We start from the raw sequence: 27605 nt of genomic DNA, 5'->3' as shown, positions 1-27605 counted from the left end.
TACTACAAAAACTCGAGAGTTTTTTTTGTAGAAGAAAATGATTTTTTTCCAGCTAATGGATTGGACTGGTGGTTTAAATGCGTTTGCTGTCATGAATGGTAAACATTTGTATGCATTGTACAGCTTGCTGGCTCTTCTGTGGTTCACAAATCTCACAGAGGAAAACTTTTTTGCTTAAGAATGAGTAAAAAGCTTTTCTTTGTAGAAAATCATGCAAATCCTTGGGAAGCGCACTATAAAAATGCTAGTTCTGTTAGAGTACAGATGTCTTTGCCCCATTTAAAACACTCTTTATGGTCTGATACACGTCTTTAGCAAGTTCTTAAGAAGTCTGCATATTAAGAAAAAGCAGTGCAACTCTAAAGTTTTACAGAAACTATAGCATTAAAAACCCTATTTTCTAAACCTTCTTTTCCTCAGAAATTGGAAAGAGAAGGTTCAAAATACAGGTTAATTCTTTTCTAGTTCCATCTAATCCCTCTTTTATTTCTGTATGGACAGTCTTTCTGTGCTTCAAAAAAAAACCAGAATAATATTGTTTAGTAGTAGACTGTTACCATGTGTGTGCATTTCCCGCTGCCTTGCAAGTATCTATGGCAAAGTAGTTAAGACCAAAGAAAAATTATTTTCTTAAGAGCAAGGCACACATTTGTTCTCTAAAACATTACCTTCAAAATAGCAAATCTTGGGAGAAAGAGCCTTGAAATACAAAAATTTTTATTCTGTTAGTAATTAACACATTTATACATTAAGAACCCAGCAGCAATGATGTGTATAACACACTGAAGGTCACCTGCTTCAGGCACGTTCTCAGGCTCCGCTCTAGTGTATCACACCTCAAAATGAAAATCACAGGGGAATTTTATAAGCTGCTCCATTGAAAACAGAATTGCACCAATGTAGCTATAAATAATCATGAATTACTAATGAGCAGAGTTTAGCAACTGTAGTTTCCTGGCCTCTTTCATTTGCTGCCTTTGGTCATGCACACCAAGATGTTTACTGCACAGCTTCTCAGCCCACATCCGTTGCACTCCTAGGCTGTGCCCTTCCTTTGGCCACAACTGGACTCAGGGTGTAGGACAGGGAAAGAGCAATTGTGGATGCTCTGGAGAAATAGGGTCTGAAAAGGGTTAATGGAGCTGTTGCCAGGAGGGAGTGGAGTAGCCCAATGCTGTCTGGGAAGGCCTCAGTGATGCCAGATTTGGTGGGTTCGCTAAGAAGGTTCACCAGCCTTCAGTGGCAGAACTGGGCATCTGTGGGTAGGTTTCCAGTTTTGTGCCTTCTGCTCCTAGCACTACAGTAGCTTTGTCAGCGTAACAGCACAAACTAATCTTCTTGGAAGCTTGTTCTACTGCTGCCTTATTCTGCCCTTCCGGTCCATACGACTCTATCTGGAATTACCAAGAGTTTCCATAATGGGTTACTGATAGGCACTTAACTAGCCTTTTTTTTTTTTTTTTTTTGGCTAAAATTGTTTGCAGATATACCAATATGTCAAATCCACTGCAAAGAGCAACTTCTGCAAACAAGTCTGTCATAGCTAAGAAAGGCTTTTATATCAGCTGAGATCTTTTAACATATGAATGACTTTTTTTAAAGTGATGCTGTACAAATCAGTAAATTTGTGAAAAAGCATAGCCAAAGTATTGTTTTAGGCTGGTGGTATAATCCTTAGTCTTTTGGTGAAGCTTCTTATTTATTAAGTGTACCCAAGGAGTTTGATAGTAGTATTTGAAAGGTATGATATTACTGAATGAAACCAAGGTTGTTCCTAAGCATAAAGCCGAGAGAAATTTCAGCAATTAGAAATTGAATCAAGAAGTGTCAGGTCCCTGTGCCAGTGGAGAATGTGTCTAATCACAAAATGTTCGTGTTCACAATTAGCACTTGATGAAACAAGTAGGAAAACACTGGCATGATTTTTGTCCTCCAAATGAGAACTTCTAGCTTTTTCTCTGAAGATTTATTAATAGGAAGGCTTGGCTTCAATAGCCACTTTTTAAAGTAGTGAATACTGCAGTGTATATTTTTTATTTTGCATTACTTATTCTCCCATCCTCCTATTAGGTCCTTAGTCAACAAGCTTGCCCAGGAGGACAAGCTGGATCTGTTTACACTTTCCTACTTACCCTCTAAAAGAAACCATGCCAACGTATGTACGAATGCAGAGCTCTCTTGTCGTTGTGAAAATGAAGCATGACCTTTTGTTTCATTATTAATGGACACAACAAAACACATTTATTAAATCTGCACTTTTTCATTACTCCATATGTTTCCTTTTTCCCTGCCCAAGTCTGACGTGTGACAGTAAACCACAGAATGATTGTCCTCAGTGCCTTCTCCCTTGTGACTCCTTGCCACCTGCTTCATAGCATTAAACAGATGTATGTGTAAAGCATTATAAAACCCATCTTTTCAATCATTTATCACTTAAAATAAAAAATCTTAACAAAGCTATGCCATGCTTAAGCATTTTATTTGTTGAAAGTAAAGAAGAAAAGCTCTATAAATTTTGGGAAGGCTATAAAGCAGTAAGATATCTCAGCTCCACAGTAGGTCAAATTATCCATTTATGTTGCCCCAGACCATTAGGGGTTTTGTTTATTTCATATCATATCTTGTTTATGTTCCTTTAACAACCAAAATATTCCTCTGACATGCAATAAAGAGCATCTTCCAGGGAAATTCGATCAGAGGCATTGCATTATTCATCGTCAAGCGAAGAGGAAAATTTCAATTGCCAGTTTCTGGTAAATGTCTAATTAAGAAAGGGGAGTTCTGAGCCACAGACAGGCGCCACAATCATTAAAGGGCAGTTTTCTGAAGATTATGAGTCTCTAGTCTGACAAGCAGAGTTTTTCTACAGCTAAACCAAATCAGTGGTAGAAAGGTCCGTCCAGAACAAAGCCCCTGGAATTAACATCTTGTTTAAGCAAACACGTCTACTTTGAAGTGAGTGTGATAGATTCTCCAGTGTTATTGAGGTCACGTTTAATGATAGCTAAGTGACAGAATATAACTTCAATGCCATTCTTAATACAGATGCAGTTCTGAACCTGTATGCAAGGTGTACATACAGGATATTTAAAGTCATATAATGAATTTCAAGTAGACCACTTGAAGTCAAGTAGACCCAATTAAATTTGAGTATGTGAAAGGTATATATACAGAAGTAACTATTTTTATTCTAAAATCTTATAGTTCTGGTTCTTTGAGCTCCATCTATCCTGATAAAGGATAAAAAGATTGCTCAATAAAGTTTAAAGTTGAACTGTTAAACATGGACCTAGATGTCTCCTTGAGTCAGTCTAATTACTCCAATTCTAAATATGTGAATGATTTCTAATTGTGAAACTATTTGGTGCAAGTGCTTGTATATTAGTTTTGGTGAAGGACAGTTCTGTGAAAACTGCTGCTACTGGGAGCTGTCAATGAGATATAGTATAAGTCAGTCCCTTGCCACTACCTTTTTCTCAATATCACAGCAGTTTGTATGCTGCCCTTAGTGCTTATGTAACTTTGCCCACTGGTAGCTTCCTTCGCTTAAAAGCACAGATCCATTTTGAACACTAATGCTTTTACCAGCCCTGTCTTTTTAGTTCCTCTCAGAGGTGTGCCAGGCCATGAACATGTGAAGAGAACTTTCAAGTTCCTAAAATACTAAATGGTCATTATGTTAACTATTTATATGTGAGTGTTAGTATTTATGAGAGTTGCCAGCTCAACATTCACAGAGGCAGAAAGCTTCTGACCTCAGATCATCTGCAGCAAGGGCAGTGCAAGGAGAGCTCATTTCCTGCCAGTGTTTCTGTCCCTTTTCTGGACAGACAACGTGGAGAGGAGGGTTAGTTTGTGCTCACTCATCCCATGATCTCTCAGCTGGAAGTGCCAGTTTTGATGGGCTGATTTGCTGATATCTTCCCACCATGAGAACTGGATGAACTCCATTATCTCCACCTGTATCCCAGAGAACAGCTTGGAGCATTGTCCAGCCAGTTCACTGTCATCTGTGATCTAAAATCCTGTGTTCTTATCCCTGGAAATACAAGATGTCTGTTTAGGAAATCATTTTGACATGTGCTTTCCTCCTAAACTGTGTGTAAACATGTGCTTAAAGTGAAATGAGTTCTTGGAAATTTCTTAAATTGAGGTGCTAGTGTTTTTTTTTTTTCTTTTTAATGTTACAAACCCTAAAAATCTGCATCTCAGATGACTCCTGCTTCTAACAGTTTCTTTCTACAGAGATTACTCTTTATTCCCCCAGGGATTTCACTGCAAGGGGTAAAGCCCTTACTTCTGCTGCTGCTTATATGAGAGCTAATGATGCAGAGAAAAGCCATACTGGAAAAATGGCCTAAAGCACCTTGCCACCTTTGTGGCTTTACCTTTAAGAAAATTCTTCCCATCCACCCTTCATTTTCAGAAACTTTTAAAATCTTCTGGAAAAAAAAATCTGTTTAACTAGGAAAAATAAAATAGCTTTTAAATCTTCCATACTCTTCATTAAATTGGGAAATAAATCTCAGGATATATTTAGGCTCTTATGTGCACATGGGGAGTGTGCTGAGTGCAGTTTGTTGTCACAGATACTGCAGAACAAGGATCATTGCTGCCGCAGTCGCACTTGCCACCCGTGGTAAGTTGTTCTGCATTCAGATTTCAAGTTGCCACAGGCCCCTTTGTATTGGTAATACAGAGCATTGATATGCACAGCTACAGTAGACTTTAATGACTAGGTGTCTTAATTTGCTTTTTATTATGTGATTAAAGGTACAATGAGGTATGTGTTCAACAAGAGGGAAGACCATTGTTCTGCATCATTAAGCTCACAGCAGCACAAAAAGAAAATGTGGGCAATGTGCCAAAGCCCTTAATGAAGAGGATCTCTCTGAATTATCTAAGGATGAGGAAGGGATAAAGCCTGAGCCCGGGTATATTTGATCCTCTTTGTGCTCTCTGTTAGAAGGACTTAGGGAGCCAGACGTGCCGGACCTTCTGGAATTGTAATTTATTGAAGCATTAATTTCCCAGCCATATTAAAGCTCTTCGTCTAATAGAAAACAGCACAGCTATGTACTATTATTAATTCTTGCAAGTGTTCTCTGAATTCCTACATGTCAGAGTCATGAACTTATTAAAAAAATGAAAAAGTTAAGGAGACTTGTTTATAGTAATGCTCAGTATTTCATAAAACCAAGTTATGCATATTTTGTCCAACTCTCACTCATGTGATAGGAGGGTTACATGAACATAGCTCTTGTAGTAGGTATTGTTTTGTATTTATTACTAACCAGTTTTAAAACTTGGTCTTTTATATCCTACTACTTGAAAAGAAAATGATTTTTCATCTCTCTGACTGCTAAATTCTATAGAATTCCATCCCAACTATCTTTTGAAATGGAGAAAGTCAGGGTAGTACCCTCTTAAAAAAATTATGCACAATAATTCGTACTCTAGAGTAGTTGGGGATCCTAATTTTTAATAATGCAGATCTATTGTGTTAGAAATCCTGGTTTTATAGTTACATGCACTTTTTACTTTCATGAAAGTGGAGGATGTTCCACCTGTGTTTCCCCAAGAGGACTTGAATGCTTGAAGCTCATTGATGATCCTGTGCACTGTGACAGCAAATCAAGTAGATGCTGCTGAAACAAGGCTGCAGCACTTCCCAGCTTGATTTCTAAATCCCAGCTAGTGCCAGAGTTGCATCTGCAGTCAGCATTGGGCAATCTAGTAATCTTAGATAACAGTAGGACTGTTCATGTGAATGTTGATATGACTAATTTTAAGGAAATGCATTTAAAGAATTGTGTCTCGCATCTGTCAAGAGATGTCAGGGACTTGCAGAGGTTCTCAGGCCTCTCTGTTTCACAACAGATGTTGTGCAAGTTCCCTAAACAATTCAAATATTCAGATTTTGTTGTGTCTCTGTTCTGGTTGTTGCCCTTCTACATGTAATTCATTGATAGGCATCAAACGCAGACGTATAGAAACTGGGCGACCTTATGGATTGGCAGCGGTTGCAAAAGACCCTGCAGGATCTGAACAGGGAACTTGCCAAGGCTGCTGCGAGAGGTGCCTTCTCAATACAGAATACCACCCAAGAAATCTTGTTACCTTTCTCTAATATTCTTATCATGACATGCGTAGCACTTAATAAGTGGAGGTGAGTTGGTATAAAGAGCAATGACAGCAAACATATCCTTATTCTCACAAGGTTTTCTTTTCCCTCTAGTAGTGTCCTCAGGGTGTGTGATTGCGAATTAGAAAAACTGTGTGTTTAAAATTTAATCACTTCTCTAGTGGCATAGTATGCAAAACACATATTTTATTCACTATGTTGTCAGCGACATTAATAGCTGAGATCAAACACAGGTGGTAGCACAGCAAACACGGCTCCGTTTCGCCCTGCTCTAACGTTCGGCAATACCCTCTGCTGGCGAGTGTCCCGCACGGCAGCACGGGCGCGCGTCCCGCTTCGTGGCACCCTTTGGATCTGCTACTGCTTGGAAACATGGCACGAATGGCATGTTTATGTACATGAAGTTCTAGGGATCTTCTTTTTATCTGTTGTGTTAGTACAGCACAATCCTCTTCACATTTCAGAGGCTAATACTAAAATATTTTCCTATATTTATTTCCAAAGATGAAAGGACATACCCCTTAAATATCTAGAATCATTTTACAGGGTTTAGTCATGCAGTTTGAACTTAAATCATGTTTTAAATGAGACATAAGAGTAAGAAATGCAGAGAAATGTTGTACACAGAAAGAAGTGCAGAAACATAGGAAATGACATTCCTGTAATAGAAGCTAGCGTTATCACATTTTTAGAAAACTTACTAGACAATATAAATAGTTGGATGTATATGTAGAGTGCTCACTTTGCTCTGCTGACAGGTCTGACTAGTTGTTAGGTGCTACATTGGCACACACAGAGGTGCAAACCCTGCAAGAACTAGACATAAACTTATCCAGGCAGCTGCAGTCCCTGGAGGACACGAACGCACTGCCCAGCGAGCACCGTCTGCAGGTGCTGGGGAACAGTGACAACTGCCCCGCACGTTCATCAGTGCATGTGGCTCTCTAACTTGCTTCCGAGCGTGTGTGACCAAGCTGTGACCCTTGTCAAGATACTGGAGAAAATAGCTCCTGTTCCATGACACAAAGGTTGACCCAGAATAACATACATTTAAATATCTGATGTTCTGCAAGTGTAAAAGAGTAGGTGCATCATAACAACATAATCACTATACACAAATCAAAGAAGAATATCATATGAAAATTATATGAAAACCCTTTCATTTTCATTAGTAAAAGCAATTTGTGCTATTTCGTTTTCCCTGTCAGTAACAATGGTCACCAGTCTGAAATATAACATTTACTTTAGAAATGAAAGCTAATCGTTTACCTGACAAACTTCATATAGTAATTTGTACTGCTCTTCTTGCTTCTGCAGAGTGCACAAACTGCATCCCATGTTTAAGTAAGTGGCAGAAATAGTCTTCCTTATTCACCAGCGCAGCCACAGGAATATCTGTTAACAAGCATGCGTGCAGGTATCCTTTGAAATACCTAGATGAGGCGGCTGAACTGAAACCATTGGCAGCAGTGTTGCAGGGAGCGCTGCAAAGGGAGCGCTGCAAAGCGACCGCACGCTTCCCTTCCGCGCTTTCCCGCCGCCCCTCGCAGTGCTCGATGCTCCCTCTGCCGCGCCGAACTGTGCTCCAGCGCGCCCGCTATATACTGCTGCTCATGCATATTAATCAGGGCTCATTGCCTATTCATAACAGACAGTGATACAGAAGCTGTAATTGCCAGCTATGACAGCTAAAATTCCTCTAATTAACAGGCAAGTGCTTCAGTAGCAAGCATAATAAAAGACACTAACAATTTTGTAAACCATTTTGTAGCAATTACAAATAAACATGGCTACATTTTCCTATGGTCCCGCAGGATAATTCTAAACATGTTTAAGCAACCTAAAAGTATGTTTTAAATGTAAGTCATAATGGAATGAATCTACTGGAGCAAAGCTCAGCAGTTGCAAAGCTGAACGTGCCGAGTGCATTTTGATTTCCCCTTACACTGTGATGCCATCCAGGACCTCAGTTTTACTGTAGTAAATGACTGAACCAGGCTCATAAACACAATACAGAAAGTCTCCATTTATCCCAGAAAGCCTCTGCACAGCCTTAGGACTTGGCTACCAAGCAAAAGAGTTGCTAATGGTGAATGCATATGGATTTAGAAAATAATGGCAAAAAGGAGGCCTTGGATTGATACTTATTGTTAAGTTTTTGTTAATTTTCTAACACTGAAAATTGGCCATCTATGCTGTTGACTGAACAGCATAGACTGAAGTGTCGCTTTAGTGCATAAGGTAGCCTGATAGGCAGGCTAGCATTTATTTCATCAAGTATGTTTTTTATTATGAAAATCTAATTTTTATTTCTTTATTCTTCTTGTAAGGGGAAATAGTATCACTACCTCATGTTAATTCAGTCCATTTTTTTTAAGGTAGCTTGCTATGCTTTAAACATTTGGGCTGAAAACATCTATTCTGAGCATTGCCCAAGGCTAATTTTTCTTTTAGTGGTTTATTTTAGCCAGTGTGTTTCCAGGAGTGAGATTACAGAATGAAATGCATTGTTTGCCCATGTTAAGAATTTCTGGATATGTTTTCTTTGAGAAGTCTTTAGCATCACCATAATTCAAATCAAGATTTTGAAGTTTGGCACCTGGGTGATTTGTTTTGTTGCTGTGCAATCTGCCTAATTTGGTAGTGTTTTAAGCTATTGTAGTAACCCATTTTCAGTAGTAAGTTGCTTCAATCGTTAAGTCGAATTTGCCTGAGACCCATTCAGAGATGAATAAATTCTTCATAATGAAAGGTATGGGGAAGACCTTCTACCACTATTATGCTTCCTAATTGCTACTTGTGGGGTTCAGTTGGACCCATGAAAGAGCTATCTGAAGCATATAGGATGGGACCCATGTCAGCTGCATGATTGCAGATGCTTATAATACAAATTAGGTTAAGCTTTAAGAGCCAAGTCTGGTGTCATAGAGCAGCCCTGATAAACGTGTGGTGTGCACAGTGCAGGGACAAGTGGTTTTGTGTCCAAAAGTGGATTTCCAGGGAACACAAGATGGAAAGCACCACAACGGCAGGCATTTTGAAGAGCCAGGTCTTGCTCTCTCTCTAAGGAGTAACTTGTATTTGGGAGATCTTAGGTGATAAGGATCTTAGAGGGAACCCTGTCATACAGCACAGCTAGTTTTGCTTTTTGCATTTGTTTTAGTTATGACTTATGATCTCTCTGCCTTTAACTGCAAGCCTACTGAATTTTGCTAGTTAAATATTTGGTTTATTTTACCATTAAGCCTGTCAGATGTTGGCAGGTGAGGCACAAATGAGCAGCAATGAGTCTGGCGCACTTGGTGTCCTATCTCTACCTGGCATAGGCTGAGGCAGAGTGAAGAGCGTCAGGGCAGTCTGGGTCCTCGATGGCACTTAATGAGCCAAAAGGCTCTGCAGGTCCCTCCACCAGCTCCCTACGGCTGGGCACTGCCAAGGGCCTGCACTTGGGTAGCTGTTCCCAATGGCAGGAACCAGCTCCTGTCTGCTGTGCAGGGAGCAGATGGCACAGACCTGGGCAAACACCAACCATCGTGCTCTGTTTTGGCAGTCCTAGGGCCAGAGTGGTCGGCTTGGTAGCATTAGTAATGGTTTAGCATTATTTATTTTGTTTCTCTAAATGTAAGGTCCTTTTCTTAGTATTTAGTAACAATTTAACACTATATTTTTGTACATAGACTTAGCAAGTTCTGTTTAAACAAACGATCGCTATTTAAGCAGTGTGATGGTGGAAATGTTTGCTTAATGTATCAAGACTTTGATTGCTTTTCTTATTTTTACAAATATTTGAGACTCGAGAGAAACAAAGGCAAGGAAAGAGAACAGCTGTGACTTTATAAATACTTCTTGCATTTGCGTGTTATATAAACAGAAGTCAGGAAACTGCACAGATTATGATTACACAGAGTGGTGTGAAAGAAGATTGTGCCACACAACTGTACTTTAGCATTAGTATTTGGAATTTTTCAAAACGTGTTAGCGTGCTTTTTAATTAGAGTTGTTGGGTCATCTCTATTAATGCTGGAGTGCCTTTGTGCTGAGTGCTCAGACTGAGGTCTCCATCCCTCGTTTTATTTGTGAATTTCCAATACTGCAATCCATCAAGAGCTCTGAAATGTTTGCTTCTTAATAATACATCTAATTACTGTAGATCTACTTTACCCTTCTAAAAAGTCCTCTGTCAAATACTTGAAAGCAAACTAGTATTTTGTATGGTTGCGTGCAGGCACAACAATTAAATACATACTCTAAATATAACTGCAAAAAGATCTCAGATCTGCTCTTTTTTTGTATAAGGACATAGCAGTTTGCCTGCATCTTGGAAGCCTCAAAACTGGAGCCAAAATATTTAAACTAAAACATACCACAAGAGAGGATGTGAAAGCAAATGTAAAATGTTGGCTTTACTCCCATCAGTTAATGCTGAAGTCTTGAGATCCTTATTTGCTCCACTTAGCTTCTCTGAAAGAGCTCCAATTCTCAGTAGTAACTTAAATGAAATGGTATTTATTGTTAAACTATGGAAGGAACTGTTTTGCCTTCTAAGCTCTTTAAGGAGTTTGATATCTCTTTAATTTATACCACTTGAGAAAGACAGTAACATTATAGGAACACATATGCAGCATTACTGTAAGCACAGCAAGGACACTACAGAGGAGAACTCTATTGTGTTGATTCAGTCTTTCCTAAAGCGGAAATGATAAGGTCAGAATAGGATAAATAATTGTTTAATATGTCACTGAGACCTTCTGATGGAGAAAATTAGGATGATAAGAGCTGACCTATGAACTACAAAACTGCCAGTACTGTGGGCAGCCCATCTGGGTGTGTTACAGAAGTGCTCAGAGGTTTGGTCAAAGAGTAAGGGTAATCCCTAAAGCAGCAAACGTCCATGCTGCATTACAGTGACAGAGGAATGGGAGTGAGGGAAAGAAGGCTTTAGTTACCAAGAAAAGAGAATGCAGTAATGAAAAAAATAAAGGAAGGGACCTCTTCACCTGATAATAAACCTGGTTCTGAAATTACTGCCTGCCACCACTTGTACTTCAAGCCTAGCGATGCCCAAGTGAATGACCTTGGAGAGGGTAATGCAGCAAATGTTATCTGCAGCTCAAATCCTTCATGTGCTGCTTGTGTCACCAGTTGTGTCACCAGCTGGAAAGGGGCCATCCCTTTCCAACTGGTGGCACACTTGGCCACTAAGAATCACCCATCTAAAGGTATAAGAGTATGGTAGGGAAATCTAGCAATAAGCTGGCTTTGTGTTCAAAAAGCTCTCCCTTGTTAGAAGAAATCTGTGCTTCCTGGCAAAAATGATGTTTGATTTCTCAGTTTTGCTACTGAAACAGCTGAGCTTGTGCCTATAGTTTTTACAGATGATTTACCCAACTAGTTTCTATTTAAGTAGAGTGCCATATTCAAGCATGCACAAATGGTCAGTTTTCACATGACAAAGGCATTGTAGTTATCATTGCCATAGTTGCAAGAATATTTAAAGGAAGAGAGTAAATTATGAAAAAGTAGGACTGTGGAGTTGAATGTTAGGTATACACTTGTGTCTGTAAGATTCATGTGCTCTCAAATCTAAAATTACTTACGGAGCTATCCCCACTTTGCCTTTGCTGTGAAATATCACTTTAGAGGGATAACACTGGTAAGCAAAGACTGCTATGAGTGATAGTTCACTTTAGAATAAAAATGTTTTCTGTAAAAGCAATAACACTCTTTTAACAATCCCAGGGCAAGCAAAATGATTCACTGTACTTGAATGCTGCATAACAATTATTGACGTAATACTTAATCTTTAAAACTGATAGACATGTGCTCAAAAGCTAATAAAGTTCGTACTAATACAAATGCGCAAGTAAAATAGTATATCATCCTCTTTGATAGCTCTGGATCCTGATCGTATAACTGTAGCCCAAGGACAAAGAAAATTGAAGTGATTTAGAAAGGTGCCCAATAGAATATATCTGTTATTAGGCAGTTTGCTGGAGCAAAACAGTAATGTCAGAAAGATACAGTAGTGTAAAATCCATTTGACTGTGTCCAAATGCTTCTGCTCTTTGACCTTAATGTCTTCAAGATGAACTCCCCTTAGGGTCAGCAGAACAGTACTGAATAATATATGTCCAGGAACTGCCAAGACCTTCTAAGGCCCACAGATTTCACTTAGTTTTGTATTTTAGTTATTGTATTCATATTATATTTGAGTATGTCTTCTGTTTGAAAAGATTAACTTTCGTTTCATAGTTTTTTACTACTATACACTTAATTTAAAGCAGAGCAAAGCATGAACGCAAAACATGTTGTTTATATGAGGCATTTATGAAAAGAATGTGTGGAAATAGTAAGCAATGATGATAAATTGTAGCCAGGATAAAAGAAAATTATTTATTCATTTATTCATTTCTAGGTTGAGGTGGACAATGAGGAATCTGCTTTCTAATTCTTACCCAAAACTCCTAAGCAAAAAGACCCCGATGAGCAGACCCTAAATGACGTGGGATTTTAAGCTGTTATGAACAAAGGAAACGTAAGTGTGCATTTTTGTCTCTGATAAAAGAGATAATTCTCTTTGGTAAAGACGCATTCCTGCTGAAGGTGACTGGCATTAGTTCCATCCTTGCTTCAGCAAAAGTATAATAAAAAATAGATTGGTCATATGGGGAAGGAGAAAACAGTCACAGAGGCATGGGGTGGTGCTGACTCTCAGACGGTCGTGGCTGTGCTGCGAGCTCCATCCATATTTTCCTAGTGCCAACCAAGAAGTAATCTTGAAATTATGTTCTTCTGAATATGCAGAAATACAAAAGATGGCTGAGGTTTTCCTAACTTTCCTGATATACTCATAGTTATCTGTTGTTTAGTGCATAAAATACACTAATGATACAGGATGGTATTTGTTTTCCATCTATTATGTTTACAATTGAATCTTATCAGTATTTGAAATTGCAGCCACACTGTGTTGCTTTCCTGTTTCATTATGAAATCAATACTACTGTGATAAACGTGATTTGATAAAAGGCTCTCTAAGTCCAGAATCTGTTTTTTAGTACAGGAAGGACACTTTTCATGTCTAGCTCAGCTCACTTTGAACAAGGAATTCGAGTTTATTAGCAAAGTTCACTGCTTTGTGCACTTCACTGCACTGTAAAGTTCTTACAACTTCATTTTCTACGATTAATATTGCCTAGCTCTATCTTAAATGGCAATGGAAGCTTCTTCTGCATGTTATTAGCACTGGTATTTTTGGGAGGTCCTGTGAATCAATGGTAGATTATGCATTTAACTTAATGGAAAGAAAAGAATTGTTTATATAGGTTATTGTATTGTTTAACTACGTAGCTGCAACTACATTTTGCAGCTTCTTCCCTTAAAATACACATTCTGGTAACCAGCACTGATTAAGTAGGTTTGAAATTAATAAAGAAGTATAAACTGTTGATAAAAAAAATGTGAAAGTACACCAGCAAACAGCAATGCAAAGTAATAGCTATGAATGAACATCGCTATTGCAACATGCATTCATATACTGATCTGGTTATTTAGAGCAGAGCCCCATAACTGCAGACTCTTCTTGGTGCATAAATTGGATTCAGATTTTCATATAGAATCTTTTTGAGGGGCTTGCAATTTGTCTAAGAAAGTTACTAGCATTTGAGTTTCTGCTACTTTCTCTATAGAAACAGACCTTTCTAAGCATTTCATAGAAATTACATAAATTCGAAGACAGATATTAATTAATGAGATTATCTGTTAATTTACAAACTGTTTTTTGGTATTTCAAAAAAAAATTATGTCCAGGATTTTTGTCCCAGTGAAAAAATGTAGTAAGACACTGGGCTCTGAAACATGAAGGCTTTTATGATTTATATTATGATAGTACCTTTGTGGGTTGCTTTTTGTTGTTGTTAGTCTATTTTTGGGGTGTCGGAGTACTTGAAAAAGATGTCAATATGTCAGTGGAATTTGTTATCCACTGTCCATCTTTGTATTAGTTTGTTGTTCCCTGAAATAAGATGGCTGCTGGAGAGTACCATGCTCTCTGTTCCAATAATTTTTGTCTGTTCTAGGATGATGATAGATAGCTCATGCATTTCTGAGCATCGTACAGTGCAAAGAATGTGCTGGACTGAATGCATATGTCTAGAGACACAGTCACTTCATGGCTAAGAAGAAAGAGGCTCTAGATTACTGAAAAATGCACATAAAAAAGCATTAAATAATGCCTGCACAAATACAGCACTGAAGACACGGGAGGGCTAATCTACTTAAAATATTAGCTTGGTTACCAATACAATGGTCAACACAATTTTAGTTCAACTTACAATCCTTTCCTTTTCTGGTTATTGGCTGTACTTAGTAGGTTTATAAACTATCAACCTCAAATTCAAAGTCTTTGAAATTCAGGTTTCTCTCTGCTTTCTTTTGAGTTCCTATTCATAGCAAAGGACAGAAATCAAAATAATTAAAGCTTAAAATATTCTCATTTCATGGTGTGGCTAACAAGTGAAACTGCAAGTAATGATGTAATCCAACATGTCAAAAAAGAAAATGAAAAGAGGAGACAGAAGGCAGGAAGGAGCCAAGGGATGCAATGTGCCATGTCATCTTCTAATTAACTAACTGATCCTTTAAACTGTCAAAATCAGAGAGGAACTCCATGGCCCAGTGTCTCATTAATATTCATATTAGGCCACTAGAAGCTATGATTCCAGTCCCAGTGGTTATAGTTAATCTAAAAAAAAAAAGGCTACCTAAGGTTTCAACCGCTTCACATTCATAGGGAAATGAAGGCAGGCCACCCTGTTTTCTGCACACCTCTGTTGGGGGAAAGTCTCTGAGGATGCATATTGATTTCTGAATTATTATGGGGGTTGTATATTGAAAAATAATTATTTTTCTTCTTGCTATGAGCTGCCACATTGTTAATCACGTTGAGCTCCATGTTGTCAAATGAAAGAAAGATGCACGCGACGCTGTAATACAAGCCCATTTTTAATTTTGTGCACAACAAATGAATATGCAGTTAATAAAACCTTGTCATTGAGAGAAATAGGTGAGTTCATTTTACCTTGTAGGATGCAATTCAGGATTGTTTGTACAAAAATCTGGAGGCCTCAAGCAAAATAATCTTTCATAATCTTCTTATAATACAATTATTCACTTGCATTTCAGCCTACCAGTCTTTTCACACTAAATAGAGTCTTCTGATGCTTGAAGTCTAAGGGAGCAGCTGACATTTGGTTTCCCCGATGATTTTCTCCATAATTCCTTATGGCAGGGTGAGGCTGTGCTCTGGGTTGCCCGCACTCCTGGGGCCCAGGACAGTCTGCAGCTGGCAGGACTGTGCCAGTGTGTGGTGGAAGATGGGGATGAGGGTACAATTCTGGACCCTCTGAAGGCAAAGGGAGTTTCAGCCCTGAACAATTTTGATCCCAGACTATATTGAGGACAGTTAATCCCATTTTATACTTGCTATTTCTATCTGCAGATGACACAGTGGAAAGCAATATCTTATATAGCACTTTATAGCACTGTGATCAGTGAGGATTAGTTGAGCTGTAAATCACATGCTGTATACTCGAGGAAAAATGATTAAAAGGTTTGAATCTCATTAATGTCTTTAATTGATACTAAAAAGAAAATATCCTGCGTTACCACCCTACTCCTCCTTTCCACTTCACATCTCCCTTTGCCAGTTTCCCTTGAGATAACTTTTAAACAATTTCACACAACACCTAGAGAAAATAAGAATTTTAAGTAAAAGAAGAAATAATCAGGCCCTTTGAAAGCTCAGTATAGGTGAGGTCCGGTGTGCAGAAACAGGCAGGGAGGCGGATGCTCCTTTGGAAGAGCAGTGTGGGAGGCAGCTCTGCTCCTCCTGCCATTGTAACTTATCCCTTGCTCTCCTGCATCCCACATTGGCCTCCAGCATCATCTTAGCAGACTTATTTTGGGTTCCTGCTTGGAAGTCATAGGCCTCTGAAGTGTGGGCTGCTCCATGAAGGCAAATTTCACTGGCAAATGAAGGAAGAATCTCTAAAATGTGCATAAAAACACCCATGTTCCACCTACAGAGATTTGTTATTTGCCTGGGCAGCATCTCACTGCCTTCCCATCCAGAGGAAAATGCATCTCTATGCAGAGATAGTAGCCTATATATGTAGCAGTCAGTATCTTTTTCTATTGCTTAGGCTCCATTATGTATGAAAAACAAGCTTAAATAACAAAAAAATAAATGTTTTAAACTGTCTATGTTTAGGTTAACAAGCACTGAACTGCCAGACCACAAATCTTGAGTATGTTGACTATAAATGTCTACTAGGAGCATATGTTATGGATCAAGGAACACACTGATTAATCCAGCAGAGACAGAAGTCTGTCACTTTGGTCATGGTGCATGATACCATAGAAGAGAGTGCTAAGGGAGTAAATGAATAGAAAACAAATGCTAATGAAAAATATAGCTGTAAAAGAAGGTTACCTTCCAAAATACAGTTTTATTAGTTGAAAAATTTTCACCCATACATGTATTTTCTACTTTCTTTCCGTACAGAATCACAGATACAGCCTTTCCCCATGTCTAATAGTATATTATTAATGTATCCTTCAGAAAACCTTTCCCACGGAAGAATTTATGTTTCAAATGCTTTCCATTTGCTTTAACATATCTCTGCACTTGTATTTTCTTCACTACTATAGCTGTCATTTAATTTGTTTTTTAAACCTGATAAGATTTTCCTGAAATCATGCTTTAATATTGGGAATTTTTCTTGTGCATGAGGTACCAGGGCCAATACTCTGTGGATGTGACCCCCTACCTGATTCTTTCTAGGGATTTGGGCTTTCCAAAGAGCCTCTGGTGAAAGGCAGGTTCCTAACTCTGCTCATCATTCAGTGGTGCTTAAATGTGTATCTAAGATCTACCTCTTTTGCAGAGATAACCTTTTCTCTCATACTGTTCCGCCAATGTGTGCAGGCATAGTTGCTACTTTATGTATAATGTATGAAATCGATTTTTCAAAAGTATTCAGTGAGCAGGTATATTAACTTCATGCATTTTATACGTTTTCTGTCTTACTTGGGTAAAGGATAAGCTTCTAAGTAATTCTAGACGAAGAGTGTATGTGTATGTATGTATTTTGTTTGGTAATATGTATTGCTAGTATGGGGTATAGTAAGCACAGCAGAAAATATATGCCCTTACAATTTTACCTGATTTTTTTTGCGAAATGAAATCAGATTTCTGTTTTCTGGAGGAATAAGTAATGCAGTTTTAGGGAGCTTCCTTTAACAAGCCACTGCTCAGTTGCATTTGTCCTCAGCTTGTTCTTCTGCATAATTTAAAAGACAGCTGTCATAGCTACATGCTATCCTGTCTGCAATCTGACATTTGTACAGTGGTAAATAAACCACATACTGTGCTCAGTGCTATAAATGTGAGTGCTCCGTTCCCATTAACATCATAGCCCTGCCAGCGGTGCTCACAGCCTGGTACGTTCGGCTTCCACCGAACGCGGCCAGGCTGGGAGAGGGGCTCGGCGCTGCTGTCTGCAGCGCGGCTGCTTGGCTGCGCCCGCAGGCCCCGCCGCGCCGCCTCGCCCTGCCTGGGAGACTGGGCCTGGGCCAGGCCCTGCGCGAGCAGCAGGTTGCGAGTGCGCAAACTGCACTAAGGCAAGAGCTTGAAGGAACAAAATACAACGACAAGAGTAACAGACTGAGCTGTGACCCCCTTCAGCAAAGGGGTACAGCTGATTGTCCACTAAAGCCTGTAAGATCAAGGTTTACATGAATCAAGATCAGGATCTTGAATAATTTTAGTTCTGCAAATATATTTATCCTTCGGAGAGAAGACTAAACTCGGCTTTTTAAAAAACTTAACTATGTGGTTAGACCCCATGATTACAAAACCAAATATATTACATTAGTCTATTAAAACTGTGAAAACCTGCTACTTATCATACAATCCTGTATTGGCTGCTAATCTTTCCTCCGTATGATGTTGTTTTCATTTCCTGTGAAGCTTGCACACTACCAGCAACAAAACAGAGCAGCAGCACTCACTGGCCAGCAGTGGAGCTGATTATACAAATCTATTGTCACTTGGACAATACTTACAATACCTACAATTCATGAACTCATTTTTACTGTAACTGACATATGAAAGCTGGAGCCTCGTGATGATAAGGATGCCTATATAAAAGCTGGAGCCTAATAATTATAAGGACACCTGAACAAGCACCACTGAAAATTTCTTATCTTTTACAGTTAAATTAATACCATGGAACTGGGTGAATCCAAGTGTTTTTTGTAAACTATGAAAATCGTTTTTTAATTGAAGCTAAAAAACACAGTAAACATGTTTATTAAAGGAAATAAGAAGCTAAAAGTGAGTCCTGACCTTTGCTGTAATTGTCCAGTAATGATTTCTTATTTACTAAGTGGCAAAGGTAAATAGTATTAATATTCTAACTTGCCCTGCTGTGGTTAAAAATACCCAGGGGCAATGATGCATTCAGGCCTTCTTTCCTACACTTACTCATGGATGCTTTATACAGCGGTGGCTGTCTTAAAAATGGTTGTAGGACTAATGATAGGATTTATGAAATGGAAACTCTAAGCTGAAACACAGCGTAAAGACCTGGTATATTTGATTGATGTCAGAGGTAATGACTTCCCATGAAGATGAAGTTTAGAAATATTTTTTTGTGGAGTTTATCAGTCAGGGCTCATTTCATATTCAGTCTCTGTTTATCATTAGATTGGTGAAAACATACAACTTTCTTAAGGCTATTTTCCAAGTCTCTGTTTTTAACACTTACAAAGGATTCTCCTTTTCCTTTGCCATTCATGCATTTGAAGATACAAAGCTATAACAGCAAGAAGACGTTAATCTGCAGAACTCAAGAGTTTAATGATGAGATAAACAAGCTATGTTTTTTTAAAAAAAAGTGTGCTCAAATGTAATATAGGTGATTTTATACTGAGAAGTGAAACTACTTGCTTTTATTTGGGGTTTTCAGTTACATGTAATAGTTCGGATAGGTTTCCTCCATAATTTTCCATGTTATATCCTTGTAGATAAATTCTGTTGGGGAATTTCTCTAAGAAATAAAAGAGAAATAGTGTTGGAGAGTTATTGAATTCGTAATTCATGGAAAGGAAGTTTGTTGGGTTTTTGCCTTCTTTTAATAACAGATTTTTCTAAAACTCAGGAATGGCAGTGTTAGTGGTTTTTTTCAAATTGCGGTGTATCAGCTTAACGATTTTCATGTCGATGGGCAGGATTAAAAAGCTGATTTCTCAGTTCTTCTGCAGAATTTGAATTTTTCCTCTTTTAGTTTGGACATCAAGAAGAGCAGTAGAGATAAAAGGGAAGATTTACAGGTTCTTCCAGTAAACGCATCACCTCCGAAAAGTGGGAAGCAAGGATTGCTGTTAGAAAGTAGCCAGAAGCTTCCAAAAGGTGGCACATGAGGTTTCTAAACACCCAGCATGAATTTAACTTAAAATGCTGCCCCAACAAAATGTGATTGCTGTCTCTGTTAAAATATGTCTTGAGAAACCTGAAAAACCTTTGACTCATCACCCAGTTATATTTAATATTACATCTTTAAGTTGTTGAGTAAGTCATTTTTAATATAAGTCGATTTGATTGTGTGCCTTTAAAAAGTGACCATTTGTAGGAGCCGGCATATCAGCAGGAAGAAGTAGTGTGAAGCTTTTTTGTGTTTGTGCTACTGTGGATGCAGCCTTTTAGTTGCACTAGCACTTACTTGGATCAGACTACAGGACTTTTATGATTAGCCTGCAAACTTTGCTCCTACTTGGAAGAGAAAGGATTAGTCTTTTCAACTGTCACAGCACATAGCTAGCTTTGTACTGTCACTCTTGGCTATGATGGTAATTTCTTAAATTGCACACTTAGGGTTAAACTCTTGCTCTTGAGTTGCAGTATGTGTCAAGGATTTAAGTATCTGTTTTGTGTGATTAAGAGTAATTTTGAGCAATTAAAGAAAACAGTTCATTTGTGGCAGGTGGCAGAAAGCTAAAGAAGATAATTACTCTTTTTAGCCATCTGTGTTAACTGTCATTAGCAGAATTAAACTGAGATTCACCACTTCTAAATTTGAGACCATGTTCCTTTCCCTTAACTACATAATATAATACTATGTGATGTCTAATTAAAAAAATAATGTCATTTCACCCAAATGGATACCTATTATTAATGTTCTTAAAAATACTGGTACTTCAAGATACAAATTTAAGAACTGCTTGTATTAAATGTCTGTAAATTACAATCTCTGAAAAACTGTTCACCTTTGTTAAGTGAAGTCTATCCTGGAAAGTCTTGATCTATACCATCAACAGCTTCAGAATTGAAATTCTATAGGAATTGTTCCTATAGCTTCCATCAGTGTTGTAACTATGAAAGAATCCAATCCATTCTAATGGAAACTGGGTGAACAGGTAGCATTTTTCATCATTTTTGTGACTATTCACGGGGATGCAAATGTTCGCATGGCTGGTCTGCAGAATATAGGACTTACGGCATCAACTAGCTGTGTTTTCAAGAAGAAAATCCTGAGTTTTCATTCACTTTTTGCCTGTGCCTTGTGACTGACTTTCACAAGTAAATGACATGTTTTGTGCTTTTGCTGCAGTAGGAATAAAATCAGTAATTTTACTGTTAGTCTGTAAAGGCAGGATTCATTTGCCCAAATGGGCATCAGAGTTGCCATCTGAGATGCTCTAAGAGATCCGCACAACCGGCATGTAGCACTCGGGACTTAGGAGAGCCTACAGGCCTTTGAAGCAGCATCTGGAAGCCAGTCGAGAAACCCCACAGTGTCTAAAATGATAATGATCTTGGAGGCAACTGAATCGCAGTCTACATGTTGTCACTTCTCTATGATTGAATAGTAGAGCACAATTCTTCATTGTATAAACACTACTGCCAAGCTGGTCAGGCAGTTTGGGTATCAAGCTGAGCAGTGGCTACATCTAGAGAAATTAAATATCTATTTATATAGATTAGATGTTCTTCTGTATAAAGTTTGTCACTAGGTTTATGGTGCTGTGATCCATAAATCGTTGCACCATTCCAGTATCTAGTGAGTTGTGCTTGTTTGAAACAAAGGAAATATTTGTTATGGAGGAAACATAAAGAAGATGAATATAAATGGATAGCTTTATGTTAAATATATAGCACAGTTATTCAAATCTCCTCAGCACCAGAAATGCTGGGTTTGCTTTGCTGGTTCACTGTATGTCCTTTCTTTAGCAGAAGATACTTTTTCCTTCCCTGTTCCCTTTTTGAGCTGTATTCTGGGAGTTTTGTACAAGTGAAAGAAGGGAGTAAGAAGCAGAGACTGTGCAGAAGAACAAAAGCCCTTCAGATAACTCCTTTAGACACATTTCACACTTAATTGAATAAATTGTACAGAAAATCCTATGTCTGTAGAGTACAGCTCCGTAGGTGCTCTCAGATACTGTATCTGAAGCTCTTTTTATCCAAACTAGACAATTTAATGCACTTAAGTCTATATATGTTGTGCAGTGTATTTTAAAATCAAATGGCAATGAGTTTCATTTTGGAACAAAGCAGACACCTATGAAGTGACACTGTCTCCCTCCTTGGACTTCACTGTTAATCTCTGAACATTCAAGCAATATTAAAATAATGCATTATGCTGAGATATAGACACTGTTTTCAGTTGTATGTTTGCATGATTTCACTAATGTGGCATAGATATACAAAAAAAAAGTATGTATCATGTCAGTTGGCAAATCAGCTACTGCCTGGTGTTCCCCAAGGGGAGGGATTCATGCGTGGGACTGCTGAAAGAAGGGTCATGATTCAGTTTGGCAGGGGCATAGCCTGGACACATTTTCCTTTAATTGCTCCTTGTCAAGGGAGATGTGGCCATGGGTAACAGTGTGGCAAGAATAATATAGAAAATAAATACACTGCATCTCACGTAGGCACAAATCCCTAAGTGTTCAGTTTATTTTGCCAGTGATCATTAAAGATAAAAATAATTAGTGCTTCATTTTCCCTTCCTTTTCCCATCTGCCTGTGTATGGCCTGTGTATGTATGTGTATTTCTGCCTGTGTAATGCACAATTCAACATGTGAGAATTAAAATATATTAAACCAGGATCATTTTCCTGGCTAAGTTCTAATCTTGTAGTCAATCTGCTTGCACTTCACTTACAACTTCATCAACAAGGGGAAGAAAGGCTAAAGATCCTTCTTAAGTAACTCTGCAAAGCCCAGTGGCTAAAGATGCCCTGCAGCTTGTTCACAGCAGGAGGCAGTGTAATTGCCAGCTCTGGGTTCTCTCCTAGAGCCGTCCTCTGCTGAAGGGAGAGGAAAAATGCAAACCATATTTTACAAATTTGGCACATGGGAGCCTAACTGCACTGGCGAAATATGACTCGGCACCTACAAAGCACAACCCACATGACACGTAAAGCAGGTGTGGTTTGGTGGAGGGGCTGCTCCTCAGGCAGGGTGGATTGGGGAAGAGGAAACTGCACAGATGAGGATACCTTGATACCTTGGGCGGCTCTGCTGCATGTGAGGGGAGTTTGGGGAAGGCTGGTGGGGTTGGGGGCTAACGCGCAGCTGCAACATGTGCACAGGGAGTGCAGCGCTGCCAGGAGGCAGCCCGGGGCTCTGCGTGTTATTACAGCGATGGTAGAGCCTGTTCACTGCCCTCAGGTCGCAGTAATAGACGCAAGCCGGCTGTAGAAGACCACTAGTGTGCCACTGCAGATGTGCAGAGCCCCACAGATGTGCAGATGTGTCGCAGCCTGTTTCAGCTGTCCTCCTCAAACAGGAGAGACCTGCTTTACCACAGCAACACTCTCCTGGCCTACTAACCCTACCTGGGTTAGGTAGGGGCATTACGACCAGCAGCAGGAGCAGCTCCTTGCTCCATGTACTGCTGAGTGCATGGTGGGCTGAGGATCACTGTGGGCAGCAGCCTTGGCATTCTCGTAGAAAAATGCCCCAGGAGTTGAGTCACCTCAAGCCAAGAAGTTCTCTGCTTCCAGATACCTGTCTAAAGAAATTTGATGTTCACTGAAACAGCCCGGGCCCATCTTGTGTGTCAAACCTGCAGCCATAATCTCACTTAAGGAAGATTATTTAAGGGATGTGTTCATATACTTTGCTCAGAGAAGTATTTTGTCCTCAGAGAACAGAATTATGATAAATGATATAATCATCACATCCCATAATGATATGTGTCTGTGCTTCCAGTCTGTTCCTCAGGAAAAGTCTGTTGATAATGGTCAAAGTTTGCACGATGTATACATTTGTACTGTAAAGATATCCCAGCGGCCAATAATGGTCTTATTAAACCTGAAAAGCTACTACTGTTTCACGTTCTGCCTTGGCCTTTGCCGTTGTGCTCCGAGTAGCTTATAAGAGTGTGACATTTGTTTATAGCTGAGACTCATTTTAAGTGAGGGGCATGTTACAGCATAATTTGTCAGTGGCTAAAGAGCCTGGGGCTAGCAGTAGACATTTACTTACAGAATCTTTAGACTATTTTAAACAGGCCTTTGGGACTGTCCTGCTGACCAGCCCATAACATGTCCTTCTGTAGCATCTCACTGTGCTATTTCTTTTAATTGACTAACCTCAGCACTGGCTGTTCAAAATCACTTTAACCCAAACATGCCCCCAGTCTGAAGCTCCTAATGACCTTCCCCTGGCCCTAAACACATATGGCTGAGACAATGCAAACATCATTTGGAAGATGAGTAAATTCAATAACTCAATTACCACTGCAACCAAAATAACATTTATCAAACACTGGCCACAGCAGTTTGTATCTTTAGCTCTCTGTTTCAATGGCATGGCATTTGGAGGAAAGTAACTAATCGATTTAGGAATGATTAAATAGAAATTTGTAACACTTGGCATTATTAAACCTTCAATCTTCATTACAACTGCCTAACGATTACATCATGGGCTGTGTAAAATAAATTAACAGTAGCTGGAAACAATCTCATCATAAATAAAGAAAGCAAAGATATTAGAAAAGTGTTCAATATAAAGCCTTATAAAGATACACATATTGTGAGATATGCCTGCAAATGCTGAGATGTGGAAGAGTTTCAAGACCAAAAATTTTCAAAAGCCTAACCAAAGAGCTCACCAAAGGTTGTTTCCAAGATTGAACTTGTGCACTTTATAAGGTCTAATCTATTCACAAATCCGGGAGCCTGAGGGCTAGAGATGAGGAAGGGGGTCATCCATCCCCTGATACAGAAAAAGGGGTGTTCCCACTTTCAGTCTTTGCCTGAAGTCCACCTAGTTTCTAGTTTTGCCTGATCCTTCTGACATGTAGAGGTCCTTTCCGCTTCTTTGTTCCTTCCCTTTCCTTCCCTTCCTTTCTACTATCTCTTTAAGGCGGTGAAAGTTTATGCTGGACAAATAGTCACTCAACCTGATTCTGAATGACTGATGTAGTGAAAACAAAAAAGGAATTAAAAAGAGTTAACAAATATTGATCTCTGTATCATAAAATATTGAGTTATTTAGAAAGGGTTGTACAACAGAGGAATATATTCCAAAACATGAACCATTACCACATCAATGAAAAATAATTTATGCCACAACTGACCTACCATTAAAACTGCAATGTAAATTTGTCACCAAAACCCATTTCTATACCATGACATATAATAAATAGTAAATCAAAGGTCATTGACAATAATAAATATATTTCCTTGCTTCATTTTCAGAATTTAATCATGGAGCCGATGACTACCTTAAAATACCTTACCCCTGTAATTTCTTCTAGTCTCAAATGTATATCAAACATGGCTATTAATTATGCTTTTTTAAAGCTGAGAAAACAGGCTATTAGGTGAAAGCAGTCAGCATGGGCCATAACCATCCAAAGCCATTAATATATTTTATTATTTAAAGCAATTTGTGCTAAGTGAATAGGGAAGGCAAAAAGCAAAACCAGCATTTCAGGTGCACAGGCAGCCAGCTCTGGAATGAAGCACAGGATGAAGAGAGTGGCTCTTACCCTGCAACGTTCCTGCCCCCCTGGCTGCTGCTGCGGCGGGTGCAGGGTGGGTAGTTATGGCTTGAATGCCATTATTTAACCAAGAGTCATGAGGTTAAAATTACAGTTATGAACTGATTGTTTTATACTTGTGTAACTCGAGATTATAGTCCTTGCTTGGGTTAAAACTGGAGTTGTTTACTTCCCACAGACCTTGGACACACATATGTTCAACTCCATGCAAACATGTGAATTAAGCAGTTGGCCTTTTAATGTGAGCTGTTAATGCATTCGCTAAGCAAAATGAGTAATTCCCTGTTAAAGTGAAAGCATCTGCTTCAAGTCTTGCTAGCACTAGCCACTCTGAGGTTATTTTCCGTTATCATTATCCTAACTGATAAAACAGATCTTTAGTATGAAGATAAATAATCTGAAGAAATGGTAGAGTAGAAGACTGAAAAAGGCAGAAGTATTAGCTTGAATTGTAAACAAAACATGCGCCAAGGGAATAGTGTTTCACTACCACTAGCAGGCTCATAATTAAATACACCTTTCCTGCTGCATAATCAAGCTGTCCCCTGCCTAGCAGCAATTTAGTGTTTACTGAGAAACAGATCTCGAATAACACACCAGGATGCTAAATAAAAATAATGAAAATTGGGAATTGTCATTAATAAAGTGTAATGTGATTGTAATCTCTAGCTTCCTGGAGCTAGACTTTTAATAGTTAACATCTTTAAAATATTTTAAAATGAATATCTGATAGAGATTTAATCTAAAAGTAACTTATGTGTTATAAATCCTATGCTAATAGTGCAAACCTCAAAGTGAAATCTTTGTTTCACTGAAATCTTTGTTTCATTAAAATGAATTTTTGTGTACTGAATTACTTGTAAAATACCTGGTTTCCTAAGCTGACAGGCATGTGATTACAGTCAAATGTTTGGGTGCTTTCTAGAGTATTTCCTGTGTTTGTCTTTTAAAAATCACAGCATATTTGGGTGAAATGTTATATGAAGTGCTGCTGACTCTAGTGCAGTTGTATACCTTACAGCATACCCCAAGTGTCCTAAAGCTCATATATATCAAACATGTTATCATATATCCTTTAGCGTACAAGAGGGCTGTATTTTAAAACCTCATACAGATTATTTTGGAGGGTACTATTCCTCTTACAGGTGAGTTTTGATCATCAGCTGCGAAGCCTACACATTAAGTACCGCTGCATGAAAGGCCAAGGATTGATGGGTGGGTTGGGGAGCGTGAGGTGTCTTATCTCAAGGGTACTGGCTTGATTTATCCTGGGTCACCAGTCGCAGAAATTCATTCCAGGTGACCGAGCTAGTTGCTGTCCTGTGAGAAGTTCATGGGTGGGCCTAGATCACTGTCTGTGGAAAGTCATGAAAATCCTATAACAATCAGTACCCTTAAGACATATCGAAGATGCTAAATAATTGTGAAAGTGTTAGCTTGTCTTGCCAGAGCAACAGGTTTCCAAGTTTTATTGAAGTAACTTCGGTGAAAGTTGCAGAACAAAACATCATCAGTGCCATGGCCTAAGCTGAGCACTCGGTACTTTATTTCATCAAACCCTGTGAGAGGGATTATTTTTTCTTGCATTTCCCAGGTAATGCTACCTTGACCAGAAACTTTGAAATACACCTTAATCTTTGACAGCCTAGAGAGGTATATTTGCATGAACTGCCCAAGCTAGAATATAGAATAAGTTTAGCATTCAGTTGGTGGGCTGCCCTTATTCCACTTTGCTGTCAATGGTCCTCAGGTTCTGAATATTAATGATGCAAACAAGAAATATTTCTATGTCTGTTATCCAAGGTTGATCCTATATTCCATTTATATGGGCTATATAAATATGTCATTTATATTACATATCTGTGCTGCAGGAAGAATGTATTTTCTATCTAAATTTCTGTATCTTCATTTGACCAAGGTATTTGCAAGACTTTATAAATTCTATGATAACATGGCATCTACTCAGTAACTCAGGCATTGAAAACAAACAGCGAGAAGCAAACACGTAGTTTGCAGCTGAGATTACAAAGGTGCTACAAGCAAGATTAAGGCGTCAGTGGTTAAGCCCGGCCCTGTAACCTGTGTTGATTTGTGTTATTTACCTCTCTGACTGGAAGCTGGTTTAACATTGAAACTGCTCTAGCTTTTTAGTTCAGTCCTGTGAGGCTTGAGCTTGGTTATCAGTGACAATAACTGGGCATCTTTTCAAATGTTTAACTTTGTTAAGCTTTTTTTAACTTTTGCAGACAGTTTTAAGACTTGCTACTGATGTACATCCTGCTAGTTTTTCACTGAATTAACTTCAGAATAATTGAGAGCAGATGTAGGGTAATAATGCAGCAAACATGATTGTCTTGTTATCAGTTCATAAGATAGCTGATCACCCC

The 27605-nt window shown here is 38.7% G+C and overlaps 1 protein-coding gene across 2 annotated transcripts in view; it reads right to left on the bottom strand.

Moving 5' to 3' along the window:
• Nucleotides 1-27605, bottom strand: part of PDZRN3 (PDZ domain containing ring finger 3) — a 116664-nt gene that overhangs the window by 16341 nt on the left and 72718 nt on the right. Inside the window, exon 1 of one of the 2 annotated variants that reach the window (XM_026052685.1) lies at nt 7415-7483. The exons of the other annotated variant lie outside the window; for it this stretch is intronic. Within the exon in view, the coding sequence (XP_025908470.1) occupies nt 7415-7483 (69 nt within the window). Of the gene's footprint in view, nt 1-7414; nt 7484-27605 lie in introns of those variants that run through there. 2 annotated transcript variants of the gene reach the window in all.

Source organism: Nothoprocta perdicaria, unplaced genomic scaffold, assembly GCF_003342845.1.
Source record: "Nothoprocta perdicaria isolate Ctin4 unplaced genomic scaffold, notPer1 scaffold_9, whole genome shotgun sequence".
In the NCBI taxonomy this organism is placed as follows: Eukaryota; Metazoa; Chordata; class Aves; order Tinamiformes; family Tinamidae; genus Nothoprocta; species Nothoprocta perdicaria.
This window is presented reverse-complemented; position numbering and strand designations above follow the sequence as displayed.